The sequence below is a fragment of the Myxine glutinosa genome, chromosome 8 (genome assembly GCF_964187855.1).
Source record: "Myxine glutinosa chromosome 8, kmMyxGlut1.1, whole genome shotgun sequence".
In the NCBI taxonomy this organism is placed as follows: Eukaryota; Metazoa; Chordata; class Myxini; order Myxiniformes; family Myxinidae; genus Myxine; species Myxine glutinosa.
In genome coordinates this window covers 123,479,914-123,493,773 of record NC_136268.1, presented here as the reverse complement: position 1 = coordinate 123,493,773, position 13,860 = coordinate 123,479,914, and the positions used below count along the sequence as shown (strand labels likewise).

At 48.7% G+C, this 13,860-nt stretch overlaps 1 protein-coding gene across 1 annotated transcript in view; it reads left to right on the top strand.

The window, feature by feature from the left end:
- Positions 1 to 13,860, top strand: part of LOC137433184 (CUB and sushi domain-containing protein 3-like) — a 1,533,363-nt gene that overhangs the window by 1,503,066 nt on the left and 16,437 nt on the right. The window contains exons 69-70 of the mRNA XM_078783994.1: positions 5,556 to 5,714; positions 9,967 to 10,064. Of these exons, the coding sequence (XP_078640120.1) occupies positions 5,556 to 5,714; positions 9,967 to 10,064 (257 nt within the window). The remainder of the gene's footprint in view (positions 1 to 5,555; positions 5,715 to 9,966; positions 10,065 to 13,860) is intronic.

The window sequence follows — 13,860 nt, the reverse complement described above, 5'->3', positions numbered from 1 at the left end:
GCCCTCGCCAGGGAAGCCGATAAGATCTCCTCGGTGGGCCAACACATCGGCGCGTCTACCTGTAGCCTGCCGCCGTCCGAGGCGACGCCCACGACACCCGAGCGCCCTGCACGGTTGGAGGCCGAACTGCCGGTGAAACTGGCGGCCGCCACGCTGCACCGACCGCTTCCGACACGACGGCCGGGGCCTCCACCTGACCAGGCGTGGTGTTCTTACCACGCCAGGTTCGGACACAAGACTCGGACGTGCCGACCCCCGTGCACTTTCGGCAAGTCGGGAAACGGCCGGGCCGGCATTCATTCCCAGCCATGAGTGCCGGCCACTCGGGCAACTTGCTTTTCATTCGGGACAAAGCGTCCGGGCGGCATTTCCTTTGTGACACCGGCGCCCAACTGAGCCTCATACCCACCTCCGAGCAGGACAGGCAGGACGCCGTTTGCGGCCCCTCTTTGGTCGCTGCTAATGGCTCGGCCATACGCACTTTCGGCCCGCGCAACGTCACCCTCTGCTTCGGCAGCCAGCGCTTTCAGTGGACCTTTGTGACCGCCTGCGTCCCCATGGCTTTGCTGGGCGCCGACTTCCTCTGCGCGCACGGGCTGCTGGTCGACGTCAAACGTCGTCGCCTTGTCAACGCCGAGACCTTCAGCTCCCTGGCGTGCACGATGAGCAGCTCCGCGCCGACCGAACTGGCGTGCGCCCTCCCGATGGCGAACAAGTTCGCTCGCCTGCTCGCGGAATTCCCGGCCCTCACACGGCCGACGTTTTCGGCCGTTGCAGTGCGGCATGGGATCGAGCACCACATACCCACTACGGGCCCATCGGTCTACGCCAGGGCCCGCCACCTCAAACCGGCCAAGCTCGCCGTGGCAAAGGCCGAGTTCGACGCGTTGGAGCACCTCGGCATCGTGCGGTGCTCCAATAGCGCGTGGGCCTCACCACTGCACATCGTGCCAAAGCCGGGGGGCGGATGGCACCCGTGTGGTGACTACCGCCGCCTCAACGACGCTACCACCCCCGACAGGTACCCGATCCCGCACATCCAGGACTTTTCCGCCCGTTTGGCGGGACGGGTCATATTTTCCAAAATTGACCTGATACGGGGATACCACCAGGTACCTGTCCGGGCGGCCGACGTCCCGAAGACGGCCGTCATCACGCCGTTCGGCCTGTTCGAATTTTTGAGGATGCCGTTTGGCCTCAAGAACGCGGCCCAGGCATTCCAGCGCTTAATGGACGGCGTGCTGCGCGACCTGCCATTTCTTTTCGTCTATCTGGACGACATCCTCGTCGCCAGCACGTCCCGCGCCGAGCACCTCCTCCACCTCCGAACACTGTTCGGTCACCTCAGCGAGCACGGCTTAATTGTCAACCCGGCCAAATGCCACTTCGGCACGACGACCGTTGACTTTTTGGGCCACCGCATCACCAAGACCGGGGCCGTGCCGATGCCGACCAAGGTCGAGGCCATCACCACGTTCCCGCGTCCCCGTTCCATCAAGGCCCTACAAGAGTTCCTCGGCATGGTGAATTTTTATCACCGATTCGTGCCCCGCGCTGCTCAGCTCATGCGGCCCCTTTACGAGGCCCTCCGGGGCAAGCCGGCCAAGCATGACATCGTTTGGTCCGCGGCCATGGACGCGGCCTTCGCGAGCGCAAAACGGGCCCTCGCCGACGCAATGCTGCTGGCTCACCCGGTGCTCAACGCGCCCATTGCCCTCACTACGGACGCCTCCAACTACGCGGTGGGCGCCGTCCATGAACAATGGGTGGACAGGGTTTGGCAGCCACTCGCTTTTTTCAGCCGGCAGCTCCGGCCGAACGAGTTAAAATACGGCACGTTCGACCGCGAGCTGCTCGGTCTATTCCTGGCCGTTCGCCATTTCCGACACCTCCTGGAGGGCCGCCCGTTCACGGCTTTCGTCGACCACAAGCCATTGGTCTACGCAATGGCCAAAGTCACGGAGCCGTGGTCGGCCCGCCAGCAGCGCCACCTCTCCGCCGTGTCGGAATTCACCACGGACATCCGGCACGTCGCCGGCAAAGACAACGCTGTGGCCAACTGTCTTTCTCGGGCCAGCGCGAACGCGGTCCACCTCGGCGTGGACTTCGCGCTCATGGCGGCCGACCAGACCACCGACACCTCGGTGCAGGCCCTCCGGGCGGCAGACACGGGCCTCCGCCTGGCCGACATCCCCTTCGCGGGCACCGTCCTGCTCTGCGACGTCTCCCAGGGCCAGCCTCGCCCCATCGTGCCTGTTTCCTGGCAGCGCCGCATCTTCGCCTCCATCCACGGCCTTTCTCACCCGGGCCGGAAAGCTTCTCAGAAGCTGGTGTCGGCGCGTTTCGTCTGGCACGGCCTTCGATGGAACGTCCGCGACTGGGCCAACGCCTGCACGGCCTGCCAGCGGGCCAAGGTCCACCGCCACACCCAGGCCCCGCTGGCACGTTTCGACCACGTCCACGTGGACCTGGTGGGTCCCCTGCCCCCATCGCGGGGGTTCACCCACCTGCTCACCATGGTGGACAGGACCACCAGGTGGCCGGAGGCCGTGCCCCTCACCTCCACCACCACCGCCGACGTGGCGCAGGCGTTCAGCGCCACCTGGGTCGCGCGCTTCGGCGCACCGGCGGACATCTCGTCCGACCGCGGCCCACAGTTCACGTCCGAACTTTGGGGCGCGGTCGCCCGCTCGTTGGGTGTCACGCTGCACCGCACCACGGCCTACCACCCCCAAGCCAACGGGTTGTGCGAGCGGTTTCACCGCTCCATGAAGGCCGCACTCATGGCCGGCCTTCAGGACGACGGTTGGACCGACCGGCTGCCGTGGGTCCTTTTGGGCCTCCGCACGGCCCCCAAGGAGGACCTCCGGGCGTCCGCCGCCGAGCTCGTCTACGGCCAGCCGCTCCGCGTCCCGGGCGAGTTCGTGCCCGACTCTACCAGTCCCTGGTCCGCCGCACACCAGCGCTCGGACCTCCAGGAGGCCGCTCGCCGATTTGCCCCCGTGCCAACGTCCCGCCACGGTGGCCCCCAGTCCTACGTCCCCCCGGCGCTTCGCACAGCAGAGTACGTCTTTGTGCGTCATGACGCGCACCGGGGGCCACTCCGGCCGCCGTACGACGGGCCCTTCCGGGTCCTGCGACGGGGCGACAAGTCCTTTGTCGTCGACGTTGGCGGCCGGTCGGACCGGATCTCTGTGGACCGCCTCAAACCGGCGCACATGGACGTCGACCGACCACCACGGTTGGCCCTTCCTCCGCGGTGAGGCCGCCCCCCGTCCACAGTTCCCCCCGCTCGACCACCCACCACCACATCGGAACCCTCCCCACGACCCTCCAGGGGTCGCTTCGGCCGGATCATCCGGACCCCCCTTAAATTGACCCTGCCGGTGCAGGTCGATTCTGGAGGGGCGTGTGTAGTGGTTACCGCTGGATGCACACAATCACCTTGCACCGGCCAGAACACGGCCAGACGCGCCTCTCCCGCGCATGCCCGGACTCACTGTTCCCGGGCACGCCCGGTCTCGTCTTTCCCGGGCATGCCCGCTCTCGCCTTTCCAGGGCTCGCCCAGAGCGTCCAGGCATGCCCGCTATCGCCTTTCCAGGGCTCGCCCAGAGCGTCCGGGCATGCCCGCTATCACCTTTCCAGGGCTCGCCCAGAGCGTCCGGGCATGCCCGCTATCGCCTTTCCAGGGCTCGCCCAGGGCGTCCGGGCATGCCCGCTCTCGCCTTTCCAGTGCTCGTCCAGAGCGCCCGGGCACGCCCAGCCTCGACTTGCCAGGCCGCAGCCAAACACGCCCGGGCAGGTCCAGACTCGCCTTTCCAAGGCTCGCCCTTGACACCCGGGCATGCCCGGTATAGCTTTTGCCGGGCAAACTTCCCGACATAAATGTGTATATATATTGCTGCCCGATAAACGGGCTTTTGTCAGAACTAGGGCATGCCCGTACGTGGGTGCCAGTTCCTTGCCAAAAAAAAAAAAAAACGCTACCCGTACGCTCTACCCCGCCCGTACGCCCGTACGCCCGTAAACAAAAAAAACAACGCTCTTCGCTTCCGCCCTTCGCTCTGACTGAATTGGGAGAAATAATGCGCATAAGAAATCGAGAAATTATTATTTTCTCCGGAAGAAATCGAATTACGAACCGTAATGGCGCACGCGCTCGGCTCGGCTCGCTCTCACATCGGCCACGCCTACGCAACAACGCGTTCTGTGATTGGCTGCCGGAAGTGCAGTCTTCACTGTCCGGAAGGTCGCATATCGCAGTTACGATGAATCGCAAATTAGTTTTAATTAGTTTTAAAACATAGTTGAACGCCAACATAGTTTGCCAACGTGAAATAAATGAATACGCTCTCAAATGTGCCGTCCGAGGCAGAGTCTGTTCGCCACGTTCGGCACACGTGATAGCTCGCTGCTCTCTGATTGGTTGAATCGTTTTTTGGACATAGCTCGGTAACTACTTCTCCGATTAATATGAAACCTTGAAAAGGCACATCCTCGGGTCCCCAGCAATATACCTGGCAAGTTTAAAGTATATCGGACCGGTAGTTGTCGAGAAACAGCGGTCACAGACAAACAGACATACATACATACATACATACATACATACATACATACATACATACATACACACAGAGATTACTGGAATTATAGATAGATACCTGAGCTGTTTTGTTTCAATAAAGCAACTCGGACGAATTCCGTCTTTGGTCGCGTCAATTCTTTCGACTCGCGTTGGAGCGCCGCTCCTTCATACTTACAGAACTGAATGAAGATCTACTGTACTGTATATACCCCACAAATGTTGGGTTAATAATATGGCCCTTTCTGGCGCTCAATGGCGTTTTTCGTAGCGAACTTTTGAAACTCGAGCCTGCTGTTTAACATGAAATTGAAAGGGAGGAAGACCGAGGTGTGCTCATTTACCAAGCAGCTAGCTTGCGCTTGCCAAGCCAGCCGTTCCTTAACGGTTTTGAATGGAGTGCTTGCTCGAATGCTTAAACCACTTGGCGATCTCTCCACAAGAAACTTGGTAAATGAACACACACCCAATGTTCTTGAGACCCGACAATAGATCGACTGTAATCGATATACCCCAAAGAGGAATGACCCTTCTTGCCGCTCCCGTAGTGAGCGGGTGTACTCGTATTTTAAATTTGTACTTTTTGTTTACCTTGTTCACTTTAAATTCTTCATTCCACAACACGTGTTTACCTTACCGTGACAGTTTAGTTTTACAAGTTTTATATCATCTAACAGCTCTTTGTGGAAGCCCTTCTAAGCTCCATTCATTTCATTACCACTTTCTTACCTTTGAAAGCAGAACCTGTATAATGTAGCATGATATATTGCAGAGCATAACATGACCTTGTAAAGTCGATGAAACTCAAAACTTTCTACTTGCTACCTTCCCATCAAACAAGCCCAACACACCTCCATGCGACTTTACTGGCAATTTCTATATTTGCTTATTTTACTTCCGAAGTTCCTCCTGTACCTGTGATAATGAATCCAGAATAATTGTTTATTTTTAACCTTCTCCCCAATGGCGTAGTTCCTGCGAATGTGTTTGCTGAAGGGTTCACCTGGCAAGGCTTTTATTCCTACTTGGGTAGGCGAAGACGTTTGGTCCTCCATGTCACCGGGTTTGAATCGACTGAAGGGAGGGTGAATGTGACATTCTCAGACATCTCAAACGACATTGACTTGTCTGGTGAGATCCTATGAAGTTTCCTTCTTTAATTTTATATGCAATAAATATGTCAAATTGCTGGCAGCGATGTTAGTCCGGTGTCTATAAGTGAAACCAAAGTCAAATTTCAAAAATAACATTAAAAAAAAAAGATAAAGTAACATTTATACAACTTTCGAACAACAACATTTATACAACAACTGATTGTTTTCTGAATGAGAAGGTGAAATATTTAACTAACCCTGGAGAATTATAACATATGTGGTCATCTATATTAATTATAAGAAAGTTTGTCTGTGTGTGTGTCGCCATTTTTCTCAGGGATGGCCAAACAGATATTTGTCAAACTTTCAGAGGTTCATCAGTGAGTGCCTGAGAGTGTTTCACAGGAAAAAATGTTTTTGAAATTCTTGAAAAAAAAAGTTTGATTTTTCTTAATCGTTCCATGGATCCCTGGTGTTGGTGTAGCAGCTAGGGTGCCAGCTTAGGATCCTCGGATCCTGGTTTCGAATCCCGGTCGATCGCTGAATTAACGCCGGGGGGTTGACTCAGCCTGTCATCCTTCCGAGGTCGGCAAATTGAGTATCAGTTCACTGGTAATTCCCTGTGTCGTAAAAAAAAGGTGACAAACAGGGTTGGCGGCAGGAAGGGCATCTGGCCGTAAAACATTGCTTCAAAAAGGGGACCAACAAAAACAACAACAACCACGGTGCCCGAAAAAGGCCAACCCCTGCTTTGTGGGGAAAAAAATGGCCTCTAAAGGTTCCATGGTGCCTAATCCTTAATAGCTATATGAAAGGTAATATTAAATGATCCCCAACCCCATTCCTTGGTGGGTGTAGGTTAGTATTTAGACCCCCCACAAAAAAATAGAAAAAAACAACAACATTTGATTTGTTCAAAATGTTAGCAGGATTAGAACAGTGCACCAGGCAAAGCAAGCTTTTGACAGAACACAAATACATTGGACATACTTTATTTGGCAAAGCGACAGCAGGATAATGGTACAGGCAGTGAAAGATCAGCTCTGCAGATCTGCAGTAATCGAATTATGAAAACGAAGTTTTCCCTCTTGCAGCTTGATAACTAATGTGATACACCAGGTGACCTGTCACTGTATTCATCTTCCAACACATTTTAATCCAGAAAATATATCTTTGATACATGCTGGCTACAATATTATATTAATGTTAATGTATTTTCAGTGATAACATTTGCGGTAAAAGCTTGGCACATTCTGGAAAGCTCTCATTAATATCACAGTTGGCATTGTGGATTAAAACAAACATAAGTGACAGCAGCTCATCATAAGCTGAATGAAGTGATGAATGTGGGATGAGTGCAGGCAGTGGTGAGGGTTGAGTGAATGTGGGCAGGGATGGGAGTGAAGCCAGTACAGGCAGTGGTGAGGGAGTAGTGAGTGCAGGCCGTGGTGATGGTGCAGCGAGTGTAGTCAGAGATGAGAGTAGACTATGTCCAGGCAGTGGTTAGGATGTTTAACTCATGATGTCATTGTATAGGAGTACTATCTGTGCAGGTAAAGCAGGTGTATTATGACGAGCATCTGACATAGCACGTTCATCTGCTGCTGAGAAAGCAAAAGATAATTTCTGCTTGAGCCACTTTCTGTTACCACTGGGTCTCGTCGTTCCGGTTTTTAAGCACAATTTCCTGTGACTGCACCTCCTCGCCTGTGCTTGAAATTGCGCTATTGTAAATGCATTAAAACCATTATTAAAAGCTGAGAATTTACAGCACCGATATTACGTCATAATTATGGCACCAATGACGTCATCATTAACAACACCAATTCCCCATATGGAGTTCTTTACAATGAGCCATATTTCAATTTTTTCCATGGAGCGGGGTCAGAGATATAGAGGGGCAAAGTTTTTCGGTTTTTGCAAGATGGCACCTTTACCGCTGAACTATGACGTCATAATTATGATTCAAATATTCTACAGGAGGAGGGGCTCCTATGGTGAAAATTTTGGTCAATCGGTCCAAGAATTGCAGAGAAAAAAATTCATACTGATCGAATCAGGCGTTGTACTTGCCGAATTATGACGTCATCATTACGGTACTGATGACATCATCATTAACATATCTTATTCCCCAAGGAAGTACTTGACAATGAGCCATGTTTCAATTTTTTCCATGGAGCGGTTTTGGAGATATAGAGGTGCAGCTTCTTTCGATTTTTTCCAAGATGGCGTCTGTACCACGTGACCTATGACGTTACAATTGTCATTAAAAAATTATTCAGGAGGAGCCGCACATATTCAATTTCGTGTCCATCAGACTAACAGTTGCAGATAATTTGTTGTTTTATTCATACTGATCAGATCAAGAGTTGTATTTGTCGAATTATGATGTCATAATTAAGGCACGATATCACCATCAACACATCTTATTCCCCATGGTGACTACTTGACAATGAGCCATGTTTGAATTTTTTCCATTGAGCGGTTTGGGAGATATAGACGTGTCACGTTTTTCCAAGATGGCGTCCGTACCACGTGACGTATGACGTCATAATTATGAATAAAATAATTATACACGCGGATGGCGCTCCTACGGTAAAATTTCGTGTCAATCGGACCAACGGTTGCCGAGAAAATGAATTTTTAAAATGCAGACCTGGCACACGGACCCAGCTGAATGCTTAACCCCGTTTTTGCTTCGCGAGCGCAGGGTAATAAGTGAACCCCCTTCTCCCCGCCGACCCCTCTTTTGAGAATTTGGATGTTACTTTGTAGTTATTGAAATTTTACAATTTGAAAGGACTGATAATTTTAAAGTTGGGTTGTCTCTTTCATGTTCTCATCTAAGAACATAGCTCTCGATACTGGAATTCCAGGTTAAACTTCCTGTGAAGAACAAATATCTCTGTAAAAATACGAGATGTCTCCTGAAGTCCCTGTCTGACATGTACGGTGAAGCCTGCGCCATGATATTATTGATTCTCTCGTCTGGAACAGAAACCTTTTCCGTTTACCTGTGAATAACGTTGACCTTGAGGCAGAAAATGGAGTTTCAAAATAAAGTTTGAATAACTCATTGCTGGGTACCTCATCATGAGCTTTTTCAGCAAAGGAGCTGCTTTTGGAATATCGAAAATGCTGTATACAATAATCAAAATTGGAATCCACCATTTTGTTAATTGATGAATGAATTGCTGTCAAACCATCACTCTGGTCTGTAACTTGTACTCTTGAAGTGATGTCGTTCATTATTCGTCCAACCTGGATAGCCAAGTATATTCATATTTTGTATTTTGATGCTGACAAAAATAAATAAATGTAAATTAGTTCCACTCCTGCTCAGGGCACACTAGAGAAACATTTCCGACAGGTTCACCCTTCACTCTCCCACAACCACTCAGGTACCCATCCACCCGCGCAAATAAAGTACCAAATCCGCGTCCAAATCCAAATCCAAAAAATCCAAATCCAAATCCAAATCCGCAAGTAAAGTACCAAAACCGCGTAAAGTACCAAATTCTACATTTCACCTTTAACATGATCCCAGACTCAGTGGTACTATTACAAGAGCATCTGCTCAGAGTCTGGTACTCTGCGGTTCTATACAGACCCCGGACTGATTCACACGAAAGACTTTTGAAAGGCTACGTCCTGCTTTCTTGATTGGCACACATCATTTAAAGGGCAGAGCATTGGGCAAACCCCAAAGGTTTGAAAGGAGGAAATTTTCTCCTTAATTGCCCCCACTGAGTGCACAGAGAAAATCGATATCATAAAGATGGCATCACTCGTGCCACGGGAAGTTGCGTCACTTCCCCCATGCTTAGTGTCTGTATTTGTCTGAAGTCAAGTCCAGTCTGATGTAATTTTCTCTCCTGTAACTGTCTTCCCATTTTAGTGCATGATTTGTCTCGTAAAAAAATAACAACAAAGTAAAAATACAATTATTCCTGCAGTTGCAAGAAAACATGTCCAAAATAGTACTGAATACACTTTGACCACTTTTGAGTATTACTCAACTTGGCCTGAATGCATCAACGGACTTTGATAATTGTCTTCAATACAACAGCGTTTCAATGTTCATTATATCGACTTGAAATGTGTTTATTGAAATGCAATTGTACATGAAAAATTCTTCGAAATTCTCGAATATTCCGAATTTCCCTTACCATGGGGCTTTACAGTATTTCTTCCTGTGTGGTGGGGATGCTATTTCTTTGCACACACCCTTTTGGTATTTTATACTCGGAGCCCTGAAATTGTATAATTGTGATTTTTTTTTTTTGCAGGAGCTTACAGCAATATTGAAGCACGACTTGTGCTACATCTTACTGGTGAGAAAATACCAGGACATTTTGCAGAACGAGGTTGGAAGATGGACGGATTTGTAAGTCCGAGCTTTGTCCGATATGTGATTGAGATGATAAATCCAAGATGGATGTTCACCTCTTCCACAGGACTTACCCCATCCATACTCATGTTCTTTTCTACTCTCATTAACCCTCCACAAGCCCACTCCTTCTTTCCCAGATCATTGTGTCCCTCCTCCGCCCTCCTTATCATTTTTTGTTCCATTGCTGTTTAATTCCTGGTTTTCTCTTCCTCTTCTTTTAACCCCTATCTTGTTGTGTTTGAGCTTGTAAACAGCTTGTTCACCCCCTGTGCCCCCCACCCATACTCTCTTGTTCTCTCCTTCACCCATTCTTCCTCAAAGTAACCCTCTGTTGTGTCCCTCTGCCCTCCCTTTTCTGTGTTTACCTGTTTCTTGTGATGTTCTCGCTGGGCTATTCACGTATGTTCTTTGTTCTAGCTCTCACACGAGTCTCAACTTTGTTTCCAATTTTTTTTCTATAAAAATAGATGAATTTATTATCGATTGTGATTTAAAAAAATAGATTTTTGCATTGTGATTTTACTCGTGTAACCTTCAATCGAAATAACAGAGTATCCTGTCATGTCTGAACCATATCATTGTAAACAGTTATTGAACCATATCATTGGTTAGTATTTAGAAGATTGTCATGGGGACCGCAAGGCTAACCCCGCTCTAGCAGGGAAAATGGCCTTAAAATGCATGTTGTTGTTGTTGTTGTTGTTGTTGTTGTTGTTGTTGTTGTTGTTGTATCATTGGTTAGTATTTGGAATAGAAAGAATATAATTATAGCTTTTTGGATAAAATATAGAATGAGCAAACGTATCCAGCCTCCCACCCCACCCTTCACTCGGGACTCCCTCCCACGCCTTCCACTCACTCCTCCCACCCTTTCACCTCCCTCCTCCCACCCCCTGACTCCAGACTCCCACACCATCCCTTCCCCTCCCTCCTACCATCCCCACTCCCTCCCTCCTACCATCCCCACTCCCTCCCTCTGGGCTCCAAACTCACCTCTGGCCCTCCCTCCTGCCACCTCCACTCTTCCCCTCCTCCTCTCACCTCCACTCTTCTACTCCCTCCTTCCCCCTTCTCCTTCCTTCTCCCTTCTCCTTCCTTCTCCCTTCTCCTTCCTTCTCCCACAAAGGAATTTTCACAGGGTGTATGTTTGGAGAAGTTAGCTAAGGTGGTAGCCTTTTTGTTTCTAAAAACTCTTCTTTCACCTTTGGAGTTATTTCACCTTTGGAGTTATGTCGTTAGATAAGCATTAAAACTACCTTTAAATTGATGTAATCTGCCACCTCAGGGACAATTCATCGACATGGCTGAAAGAAGTCTTGGTAAAGATGTTTACTCTCCTCACCATGTAATGAATCCGGGGTTTGTTCAGTTACCAAGTTTATTGTAGAGCATTTTCAAAGTTGCCTAAACACTCCATTCCAAACCGTTGATTAGGAATGGCTACCTTGGCAAGTGCTTTCTAGCTGCTTGGTAACTGAACAAACCCATGGACATCTCAACAGGCAACAGCATACAGCATACAGCATATACAAAACGCTGACCAAGGTTTTGTATATAAAGACTTCAAACATTAATCATTACTCTTTTCGTTGAAATGAAAATGTAGGGGAAGGCGGGGCAAGTTGAGCCAGTTTTTGTTCTTGGAATGTTAGGACTGAACTTACTGATGATCTTGCACAAATGAGTATCTTGCCTTCTAATTTAATCCTTGTAGTGGGGCAACTTAGCATAACAATTGTGCATTTCGTGAGGAAAGCACCAAATTTGGCACACTAGTAGACTATCATATTATGAAAAGATCTGAATATTGGGCCATCTCAGATTCAGAGATTTGATTTTTGCAAGATTTCGATTTGATTGGGATCGAAGAGAACACCTTCTTCATCTTCTGTACAGTGAAATTGCCAGCCCTGAATTCTCTGGCTACATCTGGGTGCTTCACTGGGAGTGCAACCATGTCCCTCAGGTGAACAGGGACCTACCTGGCATAGTGTGTGTGGTCTAAGGCATGGAACCATGGGACCAGTTCCGTCAGGGCATCAAGGTACATCGTGAATGAAGCCTGCCGCAGAGAACGCACCTAGACCAGTACCAACATCTCTAGTTCCAGCACAGTTGCCCAGTACTGAAAGTTGGGAATGTCTTCTCCTCTCTGGTGACACCAGTCTTCGAACTCAGGCAGGTCTTCTGCATCATCAGCATATGTCATACAGTGGCGTTCATACGCACGGTGTTGCAGGATGTGCAGTGCCGCTGCAGTGATTTGATGAGCTCTTCTTGTGTGGGTGACGTGGGCAGCTCGCAGGAAGGAGTCGGCCGTCCCTGGTGTTGCAATCTCAGCTTGCAAATCTTGCAAAAATCAAATCTCTGAATCTGAGATGGCCCAATATCCAGATCTTTTCATAATATGATAGTCTACTAGTGTGCCAAATTTGGTGCTTTCCTCACAAAATGCACAATTGTTATGCTATATTTAGCTTAGCTGCCGGACTATTGGGAAACATTTTGTAGCTAGTTCTTACTTTCTATCCCCACACTGAGAAGTCACTGTGACCTTTGAAAAAACGGAGGCCAAATGGCTCAACTTGCCTGCCTGAGGGGTAAGTTGATCCAACCTCTGGGGTAAGTTGTACCACATAGGGGTAAGTTGATCATTGCCCCAAATAAAGATAACTAAAGTAGAAAACCATTGTTTTGCCAGAAAAATATTTAATGTTGTAAAGTTCTACAACACTGAACGAAATGATTGCCTTGTGTTCATGGTTATAGTAATCAGTTACGAACAAATTGAGTCACTCTCATAGAAAAACAAGATTGTCAACTGTGGTAAGAAAAGTCAACTCAATCCACCTGTCACAGTTTCAAGTCACAATTAAACAAAAAGTATCCCAAATAGTTGATCATTGCCCCAAATAAAGATAACTGAAGTACAAAAATTGGTCTGCCTGAAAAATATTTAATGTACTTGTTACAACACTGAACGAAATATTTACATGTGCCTTGTGTTCATGGTTATAATTCAATGTGGCAGCTGGATTGAGTTGAAAACAGCTGCCACAGTTTTAAGTCACAATAAAACAAAAGTGTCCCAAATACACCCAGAAAGGCCAACAGTCAGACTGTGGCAATTAAGGCACAATATCTTGCTCATCAATGCCAGCTTCATCATTTGGATCTGGAACTAAAACTAAAACATGTCAGAAATCAAGTCAATTAATCTGCCAAACTGACAAGTCACAATTGAACACAAGCTGTCCAGAACAACGCCCAGTGTGGTGCAGGCTCGCAATGTATCCAATGACCGGGGTAATAATATGGTATTCTGTAAGCGCTTTGAGCCTTTGGGGAAAAGCGCATTATAAATGCTAATTATTATTATCTCCACCAACATTAGTTGGCAAGTTGAGCCAGACCCTACGGGGCAAGTTGAGCCACGGCTCGATTTGCCCCGTAGGGTCTGCCTCAACTTACCCCAGTCTGAACTTTCTGAGATGTCTCCACATACACACATATTCTATGCATCCATCGTATTAAAGTCTATGACAAGAATGGAGACACATACCTGGACTAACAATTGTCATCTGATATCCATATTATATCTATGCTGCATATGGAAGAAACGTGAACTTACCTGTTTTACACCTTTTTACTTTTATGGCTGAAAATTGGATTTTTCCCTCTGCAACACTGGTTTCTGTTTCAATTTAGAAAACAATATGGCAGAATTTGGAGTTATGCAATGGGGCATCTATAGATGGCGCCACCACAAAGTCGGACTCATTCATAACTG